The following is a 12,500-nucleotide window of genomic DNA, read 5'->3' as shown; positions in this document are numbered from 1 at the left end:
GTGCACAGCAATTATCATGGTCTCATCAGAGAGAAGCAGTTTAAGGATATGGATTGCTGGAACCATGTCCTGTGGTCTGATGGTACCAAGATAAACACATTTGCTTTTGATGGTGTCAAGCATGTGTGGTGGTAACCAAATGATTATTGCAAAGAAAAGTGTCCTCTGCTTAAAGTCAAGGATGGCAGTGGGACTGACAAGGTTTTGGGCTGCTTGAATGCCATCAACATTTGGAAGCTGAATTTCACCAAAAGAAGCTTGTATGTCAACATGCACTGTGACTGCTGAAGCAGATCATGATCCTCTATGGAATTTCAACATCAGGGTGCACCTACTTTTGCACCACCATAATTTAAAGAAATGGAATTATGTCATTTATGGAAATATGTCATTTAAGTTATATTATTAACCTTACCTTTCTATTTTAAGCTCAACAGATGTTGTATTACATGTACAAATAACTAATGTGCTTAAAGGGACACTGTGTGAGATTTTTAGGTGTTTATTACCAGAATTCATACTGCCCATTAACTAATGTTACCTTTTTCATGAATACTTACCACCAGCATCCAATTCTAAGTATTCACTATGACTGGAAAAATTGCACTTTTCATACATGAAAAGGGGGATCTTCTCCATGGTCCGCCATTTTGAATTTCTAAAAGTAGCCATTTTTAACTGCAATAGGCAATAGGCAGCCCAGTTTCAATGAGCAGCATAGTTGCAGTACCTTTTTTGACCATTTCCTGCACAGTGTCCCTTTAATTGAAATATTGTTACAGTATATATTGTTATGTATACTTTTCAAAAGGGGTGTACTCATTATTGCTGTGGACTTAATGCAAACCATTTGTGTGGTGTGCAACCTGCTCAGCTGTACTTCAGTGTGTGCGTGCGTGTGTGTTTGTATGTGTGTGTGTGTGTATTCGATGTCCCCTTCATGCTTCTCTTTATCACGTGCACTCACATGGTGAGTCTCTCAGTGCAGTGGCTGTGCACATCCCCCTCTCATAGTCATTCATCCCAGCACGCACCTCTGGGAAATTCGCACCTTCATCATCACTGTTTTGACCTTGAATGATGTTGGTGACCTTGATTTACGTATGTGACGTGTGACATCTTTCACCTTGACAAGGAAGGATCTCCCTCGTCTTCAGTCTCCAGTGCTCTGAAGTCTTGTGCCTCCCTCTTGTCTTGTCTTGTCTTGTCTTGTCTTGTCTTGTCTTGTCTTGTCTTGTCTTGTCTTGTCTTGTCTTGTCTTGTCTTGTCTTGTCTTGTCTTCTCTTCTCTTCTCTTCTCTTCTCTTCTCTTCTCTTCTCTTCTCTTCTCTTCTCTTCTCTTCTCTTCTCTTCTCTTCTCTTCTCTTCTCTTCTCTTCTCTTCTCTTCTCTTCTCTTCTCTCATATGACCTCATCACTGCAGGTCTCCATTAAAAGTGGGAGTGTTGAGTGTGTGACTCCCAGGAGGACTCTGGCCATTTAGTGACGATTATTTATCCTCGCTACTGACTAGTGGAATTGAAGTGGGGTGGGGTGGGGGTGGGATTGAAATGGAAAGGAGCAGAGAGGAATGGGGAATTGGTGGTGTGGAGAAGGTTGGAGAATGGTGGAGGGGAGAGGTGAGAGGTATGGAGAGAGTTGAGGAGCAATGGTCTGGCAAGGAATGGCAAAGAGAAGAAGGAAGAAGAGAATAGAAGGGGAGGAGGGAAGAGATGAGATTATGATGCTGAGTGGAGGAGTGGATGGGAGGTATGGAGAGGACTGTTATGGCGCAGGTGGGGGAGGAGAGTGGAGGAATGGTGTGGCGAGGAGCGGAGATGAGGGAAGTTGAATGGAGCTGCAGAGGAAAGTGTAGTGGGGAGAAGAGGTGATGAAATGGGACTGGCTGAGAGGTGTGGAAAGAGGAGAAAAGAGGAGAGGAAAGGAGAGTGGTAGTGATACTAGTGATGCAGTGTGGAGTTTGCAGGAGTGGCGTGGAGAGAAGCGTTTTCAATCAGGGAGGAGAGGGAAGGAGAGCGTAGTGGTGTAGTGTGGAATTTAGGGTAGAGGAGAGAAGAGGAAATGAGATGTGTGAAAAGGGGAGCAAAGAGGAGAGGAGAGAAGGGGAGAGGAGAGGGGAGGGGAGGAGGGGTATAGGGTTGAGTTTAGTGGGGTGCCGAGGAAGTAAAGTCCCCATTAATCTCTGGCACGTGCAGTGGTGCAGATTTACGCCGGCCGAGCCCTTCACTCATGTCAGATTTATAGAGGAGAGTCGTGGCAGCAATCACTTAGTGTGCCAGGCCTCATAGTGGCCACAGCCACAGCCACACACACTCACCTCTCTGTGTCTCTGTGTGTGTCTCTCTCTCTCTCTCTCTCTCTCTCTCTCTCTCTCTCTCTCTCTCTCTCTCTCTCTCTCTCTCTCTCTCTCTCTCTCCACACACACACACACACACACACACACACACACACACACACACACACACACACACACACACACACACACACACACACACACACACACACACACACACACACACACACACACACACACACACACACACACACACACACACACACACACACACACACACACACACGCTGCAGTCATGGGCAGAGCAGGGCTTGTCTGGACAATGTGTGTAGTGGCATGTCAGTATGGGCAAACTGAGGAATGGTATTTCAGCTATAACATGAATGCTGAATCATAGTGTGTCCCATCTAAAGGTGTTCTATAAAAAACTTAATGTTACAGTAAGCAATCGTAAAATGGGTCTTATGTGTCAGTGAAAAAGGGCACATGGTCAATTCAAATGATAATTTTATGGTCAGCAATACAGAGAATACTCAGATCATTCACCTTCAGACATTTTTGCTGTGTGTGTATTGGGCGTTTCAGTCTGACAGGTAGCTGTGAAAGTGATGTCATGCAGCATAGTAATTTCCAGTCTGACTCATCGCCGTGACGCCCACTGAGAGAGAGGGCGTGATGACTTCCCATGATGCACCACAGCAATGAGCCGCTCACAGTAACACACACACACACACACACACACACACACATACACACACACACACACACACACACACACACACACACACACACACACACACACACACACACACACACACACACACACACACACACACACACACACACACACACACACACACACACACACACACACACACACACACACACACACACACACACACACACACACACACACACACACACAGAGTAATCCAGCAAAAGGTGTCTGCTTATGCAAATGCTGTAAAGCATACTTCTGGCTGGTGGTGTGCTTAGCTGCTCCGGCAGGGGTGGGGAAGTGAGCAGATTGTTGTGGTTGTCAGGGGGAAAATATGGCAAATGAATGTAACTTATTTATGCAAATGTGTTTGTTTATTACCGTTATTATTTTGGTGGAAGCAATATTTGTGTGCCACTATCTAAAATGCAAATGAGTGTGTGGCGTGAGGATGTTTTGAACCATGAATGTGTGAGAGAGAAGGAGGGCTGGAGAGAGAGAGAGAGAGAGAGAGAGAGAGAGAGAGAGAGAGAGAGAGAGAGAGAGAGAGAGAGAGAGAGAGAGAGAGAGAGAGAGAGAAAGAGAAAGAGAAAGAGAAAGAGAAAGAGGGAAAGAGAAAAAACGGACTGGAGACCGGAGAGGAGGGAAAGAGGTGGAAAAAGGAGAGAAATAAGAAGACAAAGAAGGAAAGGAAGAGAGTAAGAGCGGGAGAGAAGAGGGCTGGGGTAGAGGGACATCAGAGCTGGGAAACAGTGCAGAGGCCCAGATAGGATCCTCAAAGGGAGATACTCACCTCAGTCCACACACACACACACATGCACGCACACATGCACGCACGCACACACACACGCACGCACGCACACACACACACACACACACACACACACACACACATACACACACACACACACACACACACACACACACACACACACACACACACACACACACACACACACACACACACACACACACACACACACACAGGGCATTGTTTAGTGAGTAAGGGTGATGGACGGGGCATTATCAGTGCATGATTAATGATTCCACAATAATAGATTGGATGATAAATGAGAGTATTTTGTTTTACTCTCTCTGCGCCACTGAAGACATTTACTGTAGTCTGCAGTCTTCATTGGCCCAGAGGGTCGCCCATTGTGTGCTAAGGCACACACACACTCACACACACACACACACACACACACACACACACACACACACACACACACACACACACACACACACACACACACACACACACACACACACACACACACACACACACACACACACACACACACACACACACACACACACACACACACACAGTGCCCTGGGCCACTGTTGTATATGGCTGTGCCACTGGACCTTGAGATAATGTATTCAGTTCAGTTGTGACACTGCCCCAGGCTTCCTGGCTGTGTCATTACTCTCCAGTGTTTAATGGGTTAATTTCCCCAGACATTTGCATAGGCAATATGTGTGTGTGTGTACGTGTGTGTGTACGTGTGTGTGTGTGTGTGTGTGTGTGTGTGTGTGTGTGTGTGTGTGTGTGTGTGTGTGTGTGTGTGTGTGTGTGTGTGTGTGTGTGTGTGTGTGTCTGTGTGTCTGTGTGTCTGTGTGTCTGTGTGTCTGTGTGTCTGTGTGTCTGTGTGTGTGTGTATCATAGGTGGGCCACGGCTGTTCTATGTGATGATTGGGTGAGGAATTATTGGGTTGATCATATTGGTTATATTAAGGGATGTATTGTATGTAAAACACTGTTTTCACAATCGTCCAGGCTGAGAGTACACCATGCCGTATGCTTTGTTCTTGTTAAATCAAATTAAAGCAAAACCAAATTAAAACATGTTTTGGTCCCCATTTGTGGTCATTAATGTATTGTGTTGATTAATGTCTCAAGCAAGAATTTAATCACTGAAATCACTGTAGTTTTGGGTTGGAGGTGCGCAACTTGTCTTGAGCACGGGTGAGGGGGTGCTTTTAGGAAAAAAAGGTTGTGGATCCCTCATTTAGAAGACTGGACCTGACCCCATGTTGTTCAATTTGTGACATTGCATAGCATGATTTGTCTTGGTAACCATATTGAAATTCTTTGGTAGTAGTACAGTAGGGCAGTCATGGGTGAGCGGTTAGGGTGTCAGACTTGCATTCCAGAGGTTGTCGGTTCGACTCCCGACCCGCCAGGTTGGTGGGGGGAGTAATCAACCAGTGCTCTCCCCCATCCTCCTCCATGACTGAGGTACCCTGAGCATGGTACCGTCCCACCGCACTGCTCCCCATGGGGCGCCACTGAGGGCTGCCCCCTTGCACGGGTGAGGCATAAATACAAATTCGTTGTGTGCAGTGTGCAGTGTTCACTTATGTGCTGTGGAGTGCTGTGTCACAATGACAATGGGAGTTGGAGTTTCCCAATGGGCTTTCACTTTCACTTTCACAGATAGAGTGACAGAGTAGAGATGGATGAATACATGCACAGAAGGCTTAAAAAAATGCCCCTGTAAAGGGCCGTACACACACGTCGCTACTAGTTACTCGCTCAGCGAAAGAAGCCAATAGAACGTCAATGTGTTCCAGCGGGTCTCGCTGGCGAGTAGGCGAGTACTGTACAAGCGATGCGATGTGGGCGGATCCCGAGTTGAAAATATTTTATCTTCGAGCGAGGCGAGTAAGCGAGTAACCAATTGGAAGGCAGAGTTCGGTACTTCTCGCCTGTTCATTGGTAGTTAAAGCCGCGGGAACTTTCAGCGAACGTTCCATGAAAGAGAGGCGAGTAGGCGAGCAAGCGAGAAGCTAGCAAATAGCAGCGATGTGTGTGTACGGCCCTTAACAGAGGGCATTTTGCCTGCATGCCCTGTTGTGGTAAAGAGGGCATCATGCCATTTGTCCTGTTGTGGCACAGAGGGCGGCATGCATGCTACTTGCCCAGGGCAGAGGGGGGCACCCACACCATGCCTCCTGTGAGGCTTTTAATGTAATCATTCTCTTTCTCTCTCTCTCTCTCTCTCTCTCTCTCTCTCTCTCTCTCTCTCTCTCTCTCTCTCTCTCTCTCTCTCTCTCTCTCTCTCTCTGTCTCTCTCTCTCTCTCTCTGTCTCTGTCTCTCTCTCCAATCTATCCTAATCTCTCAATTTCTCACTGTGTGCTTTTTTTAGCTGCAGATTTTTTTTTGGTTTGGTCTTCTCTGGACCCCGCTACCACAGATGGTGGGTGGTTGGTTATTAATATTGGATAAATCAGAGCTATCTCTGGAGGCTTTGAGAAATGGCAATCGCTTTTTGCTATCAGCAATTAAAATCCTCTCCTCCCCTTCCTCAGTCTCATGCAGAGATTTTAGTTTTAGCCAGGCATCAATGGCCCTGCCTCTCTCTCTCTCTCTCTCTCTCTCTCTCTCTCTCTCTCTCTCTCTCTCTCTCTCTCTCTCTCTCTCTCTCTCTCTTTCTCAATCTCTCTCTCTCTCTTTCTCAATCTCTCTCTCTCTCCCTCTCTTTCTCAATCTCTTTCTTTCTTTCATGTCCGGTATCGCCCAATTTTTCCAACAGTGTGTCAGAGTGTCTTCCCCTCAGTGTTCATCTAATTCCCCTGCTCTAGGCCCACACTCAAGTCCTCTGTTGAAAGGCCTGTCTGTAAGTTCATTATGTCAAAGCTGAGTCGAGTGCTTGAGGTTGACTTTCTCTGGGTGTGCATGTGTGCATACATGTGTGTGTGTGTTTCCATAGGTTCTGAATAGGTGGGGCTTTTTGCCCCCCCCCCCCCCCCAAAGATTAATGTTGAGGGCAAAAGCACCCCAATGATTATGGAAATATTGATTGTTGTCTTCTATCCGCCTATGCACACACTTCAGTCATTACAACATTCTACAATTTCGAGCCCCCAATGTTGAGCAAAAGTTGGCGCCTTTGTGTGTGCTTGTGTGGTGTGTGTGTGCGCGCATGCGTGTGTGTCAAAAATGGATTGAGTGCTTAAGGCTGACGTCCTCTCTGTATGTGTGTTTCCTTGCAGAGGGATGCAAAGGGCCAGTACCTGTTTGACCTGATCTGTCACCATCTCAACCTGCTGGAGAAGGACTACTTTGGCATCAGATATGTGGACCCAGACAAACAACGGGTGAGTCGGCTGTTCTCTTTCTGTGTGTGTGTGTGTGTGTGTGTGTGCGTGCCTGCCTGCTTGCCTGCCTGTCTGTCTGTCTGTCTGTCTGTCTGTCTGTCTGTCTGTGTGCGCGCGTTTATAAACGGGTCTCCTTCTTTTAATTATTAGTCTCGCGCACCATCCTACGTACTTCCGCCAAGAGACTTGGCTCCGCACTACGTCTGGCACCCGTTTTCTGTGGAGCGATGTTGACCGGTAGGATTTTGGCCGGTGTTCTGACAAACGGTCCTACATTGTAATTTTATCCTACGGTACGATGTTCTGTCAGACATGTCTGTTAAATGGTCCTACATTGATGTAGATAGACTTCAGACATGTTTGTTCAACAACTTTTAAGTTAAATCAACTTAATTTTTTCCGAAAATGTCCTTCCTGCTTCCTGCAATCGCGTCAGATCAAACAACCTCCAGACCATGAATATGAAATGAAATGGTAGTGTTATAGGATGGTCAGGACCAGGCTATTTAATTATAGCTGTGGTGTATAGTTTATTGGTGTGTGTATGCGTCTAAGTGTCGACAAGAGGGCATGTCTTACCATTCAGGTGTGGTGCAGAGGAAAGCCGTGATGTGGACTCATCACTCTCCATTGCTCTTCCTCTCCCCATCGGCCCAGAGTGCAGCAACCCATTTCATCTGTCACAACGGGTTCACAGTTACTATCCTCACCCAGGCAGGGGCATGGAAAGAAGGAAAGGGGGGCTGGAGTGGGCTGTGAGGAAAGGATGTGGGTGTGGGGTTATGGAGATGGTGTGTGTGTGTGTGTGTGTATGTGTGTGTGTATGTGCGTGCATGTGTTGCATGTGTGCGTGCGTGCGTGCGTGCGTGCGTGCATGCGCGTGTGTGCATGTCCTGGAGAGAGAGTGTGTGGCCCTTACACTGTCATGAAGTATTCACGTGTATGATTTGGAAAGTGGAGTTTGGGCAGATGACACAAGAGGTCCCGTCCCGCTGCCCCTCCATTTCTGCCACTGCCACTCAGGGCTGTTATTTTAAGGCAGGGGGTGTGGAGGATGGTGGAGTGTTAGGATTGGGGTGTGGAGGATGGTGGAGTGTTAAGGATTGGGATGTGGAGGATGGTGGAGAGTTAGGATTGGGGTGTGGAGGATGGTGGAGTATTAGGATTGGGGTGTGGAGGATGGTGGAGTATTAAGGATTGTGATGTGGAGGATGGTGGAGTATGTTAGGATTGGGGTGTGGAGGATGGTGGAGTATTAAGGATTGGGGTGTGGAGGATGAAAGTGAAAGTGAAAGCCCATTGGGAAACTCCAACTCCCATTGTCATTGTGACACAGCACTCCACAGCACACAAGTGAACACTGCACACAACGAAATTGCATTTATGCCTCACCCGTGCAAGGGGGCAGCCCTCAGTGGCGCCCCATGGGGAGCAGTGCGGTGGGACGGTACCATGCTCAAGGTACCTCAGTCATGGAGGAGGATGGGGAAGAGTACTGGTTGATTACTCCCCCCACCAACCTGGCGGGTCGGGAGTCGAACCGGCAACCTCTGGGATGCAAGTCTGACGCCCTAACCGCTCACCCATGACTGCCCATGGATGGTGGAGTGTTAGGATTGTGATGTGGAGGATGGTGGAGTATTAAGGATTGGGGTGTGGAGGATGGTGGAGTATTAAGGATTGGGGTGTGGAGGATGGTGGAGTATTAAGGATTGGGGTGTGGAGGATGGTGGAGAGTTAGGATTGAGGTGTGGAGGATGGTGGAGTGTTAGGATTGTGATGTGGAGGATGGTGGAGAGTTAGGATTGGGGTGTGGAGGATGGTGGAGTGTCAGGGGTGGAGCAAGGGCACACCCTCTGTAGAATAAGATGGAGGAAAATTTAGTGAAGGCAAAGAGATTCAACAAGATTTTTTTTTCTGATTCTCCGTCTGATTTTGAATCCAGGGAAATCACTCATATCATGTCAGACTTGCTTCCACATTGGCATGATGTTTTCAGTTAGACCCTAAAAATTGGTAAGGTGTGGCAGAAAGACTGAAAATCTGGAATAGACGTGGAACTTCTAAGGGGTTAACCAGACTTTGCCAGTGTGAAGCAGGTTGGCACTTATCTGGCTCTCCGGCCATTGGCTGCCAACACTTTCAACACAAATCTCACAGATGACACCTAACGGCACTGAGGTATAATTATGGCGACATAAAAGAGTTTTGTCTAAGATGGGTCATCAATAATGTACTGTGACATGTATCCAGCTCTGTTTCGCGTTGTAGTACTAGTAGTAGTAGTAGTAGTAGTAGTAGTAGTAGTAGTAGTAATAGTAATGGTAGTAGTAGTAGTAGCAGTGTTTAAATTGGCTTTTGGGAGGTGGGGGAGCCCTTCACTCGCGGTCAAAATAGCTTTAAAAAAAATAAAATAAATAAACATCGCCCCATCAGGCAAATACATGTATTCTATGGAGTTATTGCCCATAATTAATATCATACATAAATCAATGTATTACTCAGTTATGAGAAAGACAGCAAGGTACCCTCATTCCTTCTTCACTGTATTAGGTTGCTAAAAAATAGGTAAGCGGTTAGACCAGTATCACACCGGATGCATTTATGTAGCCTCCTTTTTTAATATTCTCTCCTGTCAGTTGGCAACAGTATGCTATTGGACTGTCAGTACAGGGGCAAAACAGTTTTAATTCTGACCACCATCACTGCACCATCAAGCTACAAAGGTGTAGACCTAAGACTATTAAGAACTCATATTATTGATGTGAATAACAATTTGTTTTAAAAGATCATATGATTTATTTCTTTAATTCTCTTAATTTATTTCTTTAATTCTCTTAATAATGTCATGGGTTTAGCATGCATTTATTAGCACGTTTTATGCCTAATAAGTAACAAAGTTAAAATAATAAAAATGCATGCTTAGGCTATGCTGTTCTATTACAGTGCGTGAAAGTGTGCACTGTCACTTTAAATCAGGCGGAGTCTGCAGAGAATATTCTCACTCGGACGTCTTTTCTTTACAGATTGCCCCTTTGGCTGACTGATTAGGCCCTATATGGGCGTTCTTATTTCAGTAGTTTAGTTATTTCAGCTATCTCGCTCCGTGCATATGTTTTAATTACACTTCAGTCGCATTAAGTAAATGCTTTTTTGCAAAGCAATAACTTTGGCAAAAGGCGGCAATAGATTGCTGCAATTTTAGCGCGAGAGAGACGATGCGCTGCTCTACACGCAAAGCTAGGATGGACACGCAGGAATCCCTGTCATTTGCTTACTGTCTAAAAACGTTTAATACGTTCCTGGCATGTTTAAGCCCACATAAAAGTAACCTGCAACCAAATGGCTACACATTCTGACAAAACATTGGACGGAAATCCCAAACTTGATGTTGATTTCCCCCCATTAACAAACTGCTGTTAAAGTAGGCAGACACCACGCTATTCTGCATGACTGTTTGGTTAACTTTGCCTGAAAGCTAGCCGATATCAAATGAAATGACAGCTTACCTCCGTTTTGTAAAAGGCATTGTATCTAGCCTACTAACTTTGCACATTGAACATGAAGGCATGGAGGACAGGCTTGAAGTAGTGACAACTCGAAGCGGAGTAGTTCTAGCTGTGAGAAAGAGCAAGCGCTCCGGACCGCTCAACTGTTGCAAAGTTGCAACGTTGCTACAAACTCAAATTGTGGTGTCTCGCAGCGCATGTGCAGAATGCAGATGCATAATAACCGAAATAATGCGGGAGTCCCTTAATCTTATTTTATGTTGCAATCAGTGGAAGAACACTTTCATAAAAATATATGATATTTCAAGAAGAGGTGAAAATGAACTGTGAACACACTGAGGGTGGGGCAGCAGGAGCGCAGCTCCGTCTGGCTGTCCCTCCGAGGTGAGGAGGCGGAGCTGTGCTCCGGAGGGCTCCGCCCCAATTTAAACCCTGAGTAGTAGTAGTAGTAGTAGCTTTATTTGTCCCAGTATGGGCAATTGTTTTGCAGTAGTGGTACACTACATGTAGTTCTGCGTGAAGGCTTATGAACACAGACTGCACCAACTTGCCACCTGTTCTGAAATAGAACACAATAGAATTGTGGCTATGGTTTTAGGCATACATCCTTTATAATATATAGAATGCTAAACCACATACCAACCTGTCAAGAGTGTTGTTCCCCTATTCCCATTGGAGGTCATGACAGTAGGTTAATGGTGAATACAGAGGACAATATATTTGGGCTCCGTCTGCAGTTATGCATAAAATATAATGTTTTCAAAATGTGATTTATTCATTTGGAGCTGACAGTTACAATATGTCTGCTCGCACGTTTGAAGTTCTGGCTCTGTCAAGGATGAGTTCTGTCAGTGGATCCGGGTCAATGTAAGGTCAGAGCTGAGCTCCATTGTTAGTTTGACAGTGGGAGCCAGCCTGTCCTGCACCCACTCAGAACTTTCTGTAAACCAGCTGCTCTGCTACACACAAACAGCAACAGTGGCCACCACACACCTCACTGAACCTCAGTGCACTGCATTGTACTGCACTGTACTGCACTGCATTGTACTGCACTGCATTGTACTGCTCTGCACTGCACGGCACTGCACTGTACTGTACTATCTCATTAGGTACAATAGCGTAAATGGTGTAACAGCAATGTAAAACCATATGCTAGTGTTGTACTTACGCCATCAATCAATATACTTTTACTTTTGACACCTCTGCACCAGGGATGGAAATAAGCACCCGTCCACCTGCCCATAACGGGTCAATTTGGCCTTTGGCAGGTGAACTATGTCAACCCACCCGTCACCTTGACAGGTGAAACTTCTTTACAGGCACCCAGGTTCACGTTGAATTATCCGCAGCATCAAATGTTTAAGCAAATTGGTAATGAAAAGAGTTATTGGCATCACAATAACTGTCTTAATGACCACAAAAGTATTGGATCAGAAAATTATCTTACTTGGCATTATAATGTTTGGAATGGTTGAATATGAACTGGTAAAAATGGTGACTGGTAAAAATTGTAGAATCGAATAGAATCTACCTGCCACAGTGACTGGTGAGGAAAAATGTTAAGTTCCACCCCTGCTCTGCACCCCTCGTGGCATCTCTGGTCAGGTATCATAGTTTCGCCCTTGCCAGGGAACATGGATTTGGGTGCAAAATTTTGAAAAATGATTTTTGCCAGGATACTTAGTATTATGGCAATCATGTTCTGGATAGTCACTGAAGGACATATGAGCATCATTTGCGATGTTTGATCTTCATAATGTGGTGTGCGTATGCATGTCAGTGGGGCTTCATTACACGCACAGACAGATTCACATCCACACACAGATACACACACACGCACACACACACACACACACACACACACACACACACACACA

General features: G+C 45.9%; 1 protein-coding gene across 1 annotated transcript in view; it reads left to right on the top strand.

The window, feature by feature from the left end:
- Nucleotides 1-12,500, top strand: part of LOC134447842 (FERM domain-containing protein 5) — a 250,370-nt gene that overhangs the window by 157,002 nt on the left and 80,868 nt on the right. Inside the window, exon 2 of the mRNA XM_063197516.1 lies at nucleotides 7,010-7,114. Coding sequence (XP_063053586.1) covers nucleotides 7,010-7,114 — 105 coding nt within the window. The remainder of the gene's footprint in view (nucleotides 1-7,009; nucleotides 7,115-12,500) is intronic.

Source organism: Engraulis encrasicolus, chromosome 4, assembly GCF_034702125.1.
Source record: "Engraulis encrasicolus isolate BLACKSEA-1 chromosome 4, IST_EnEncr_1.0, whole genome shotgun sequence".
NCBI lineage: Eukaryota > Metazoa > Chordata > Actinopteri > Clupeiformes > Engraulidae > Engraulis > Engraulis encrasicolus.
Note: the sequence above shows the minus strand (reverse complement) of the source record. Positions and strands in the feature narration are given on the sequence as shown.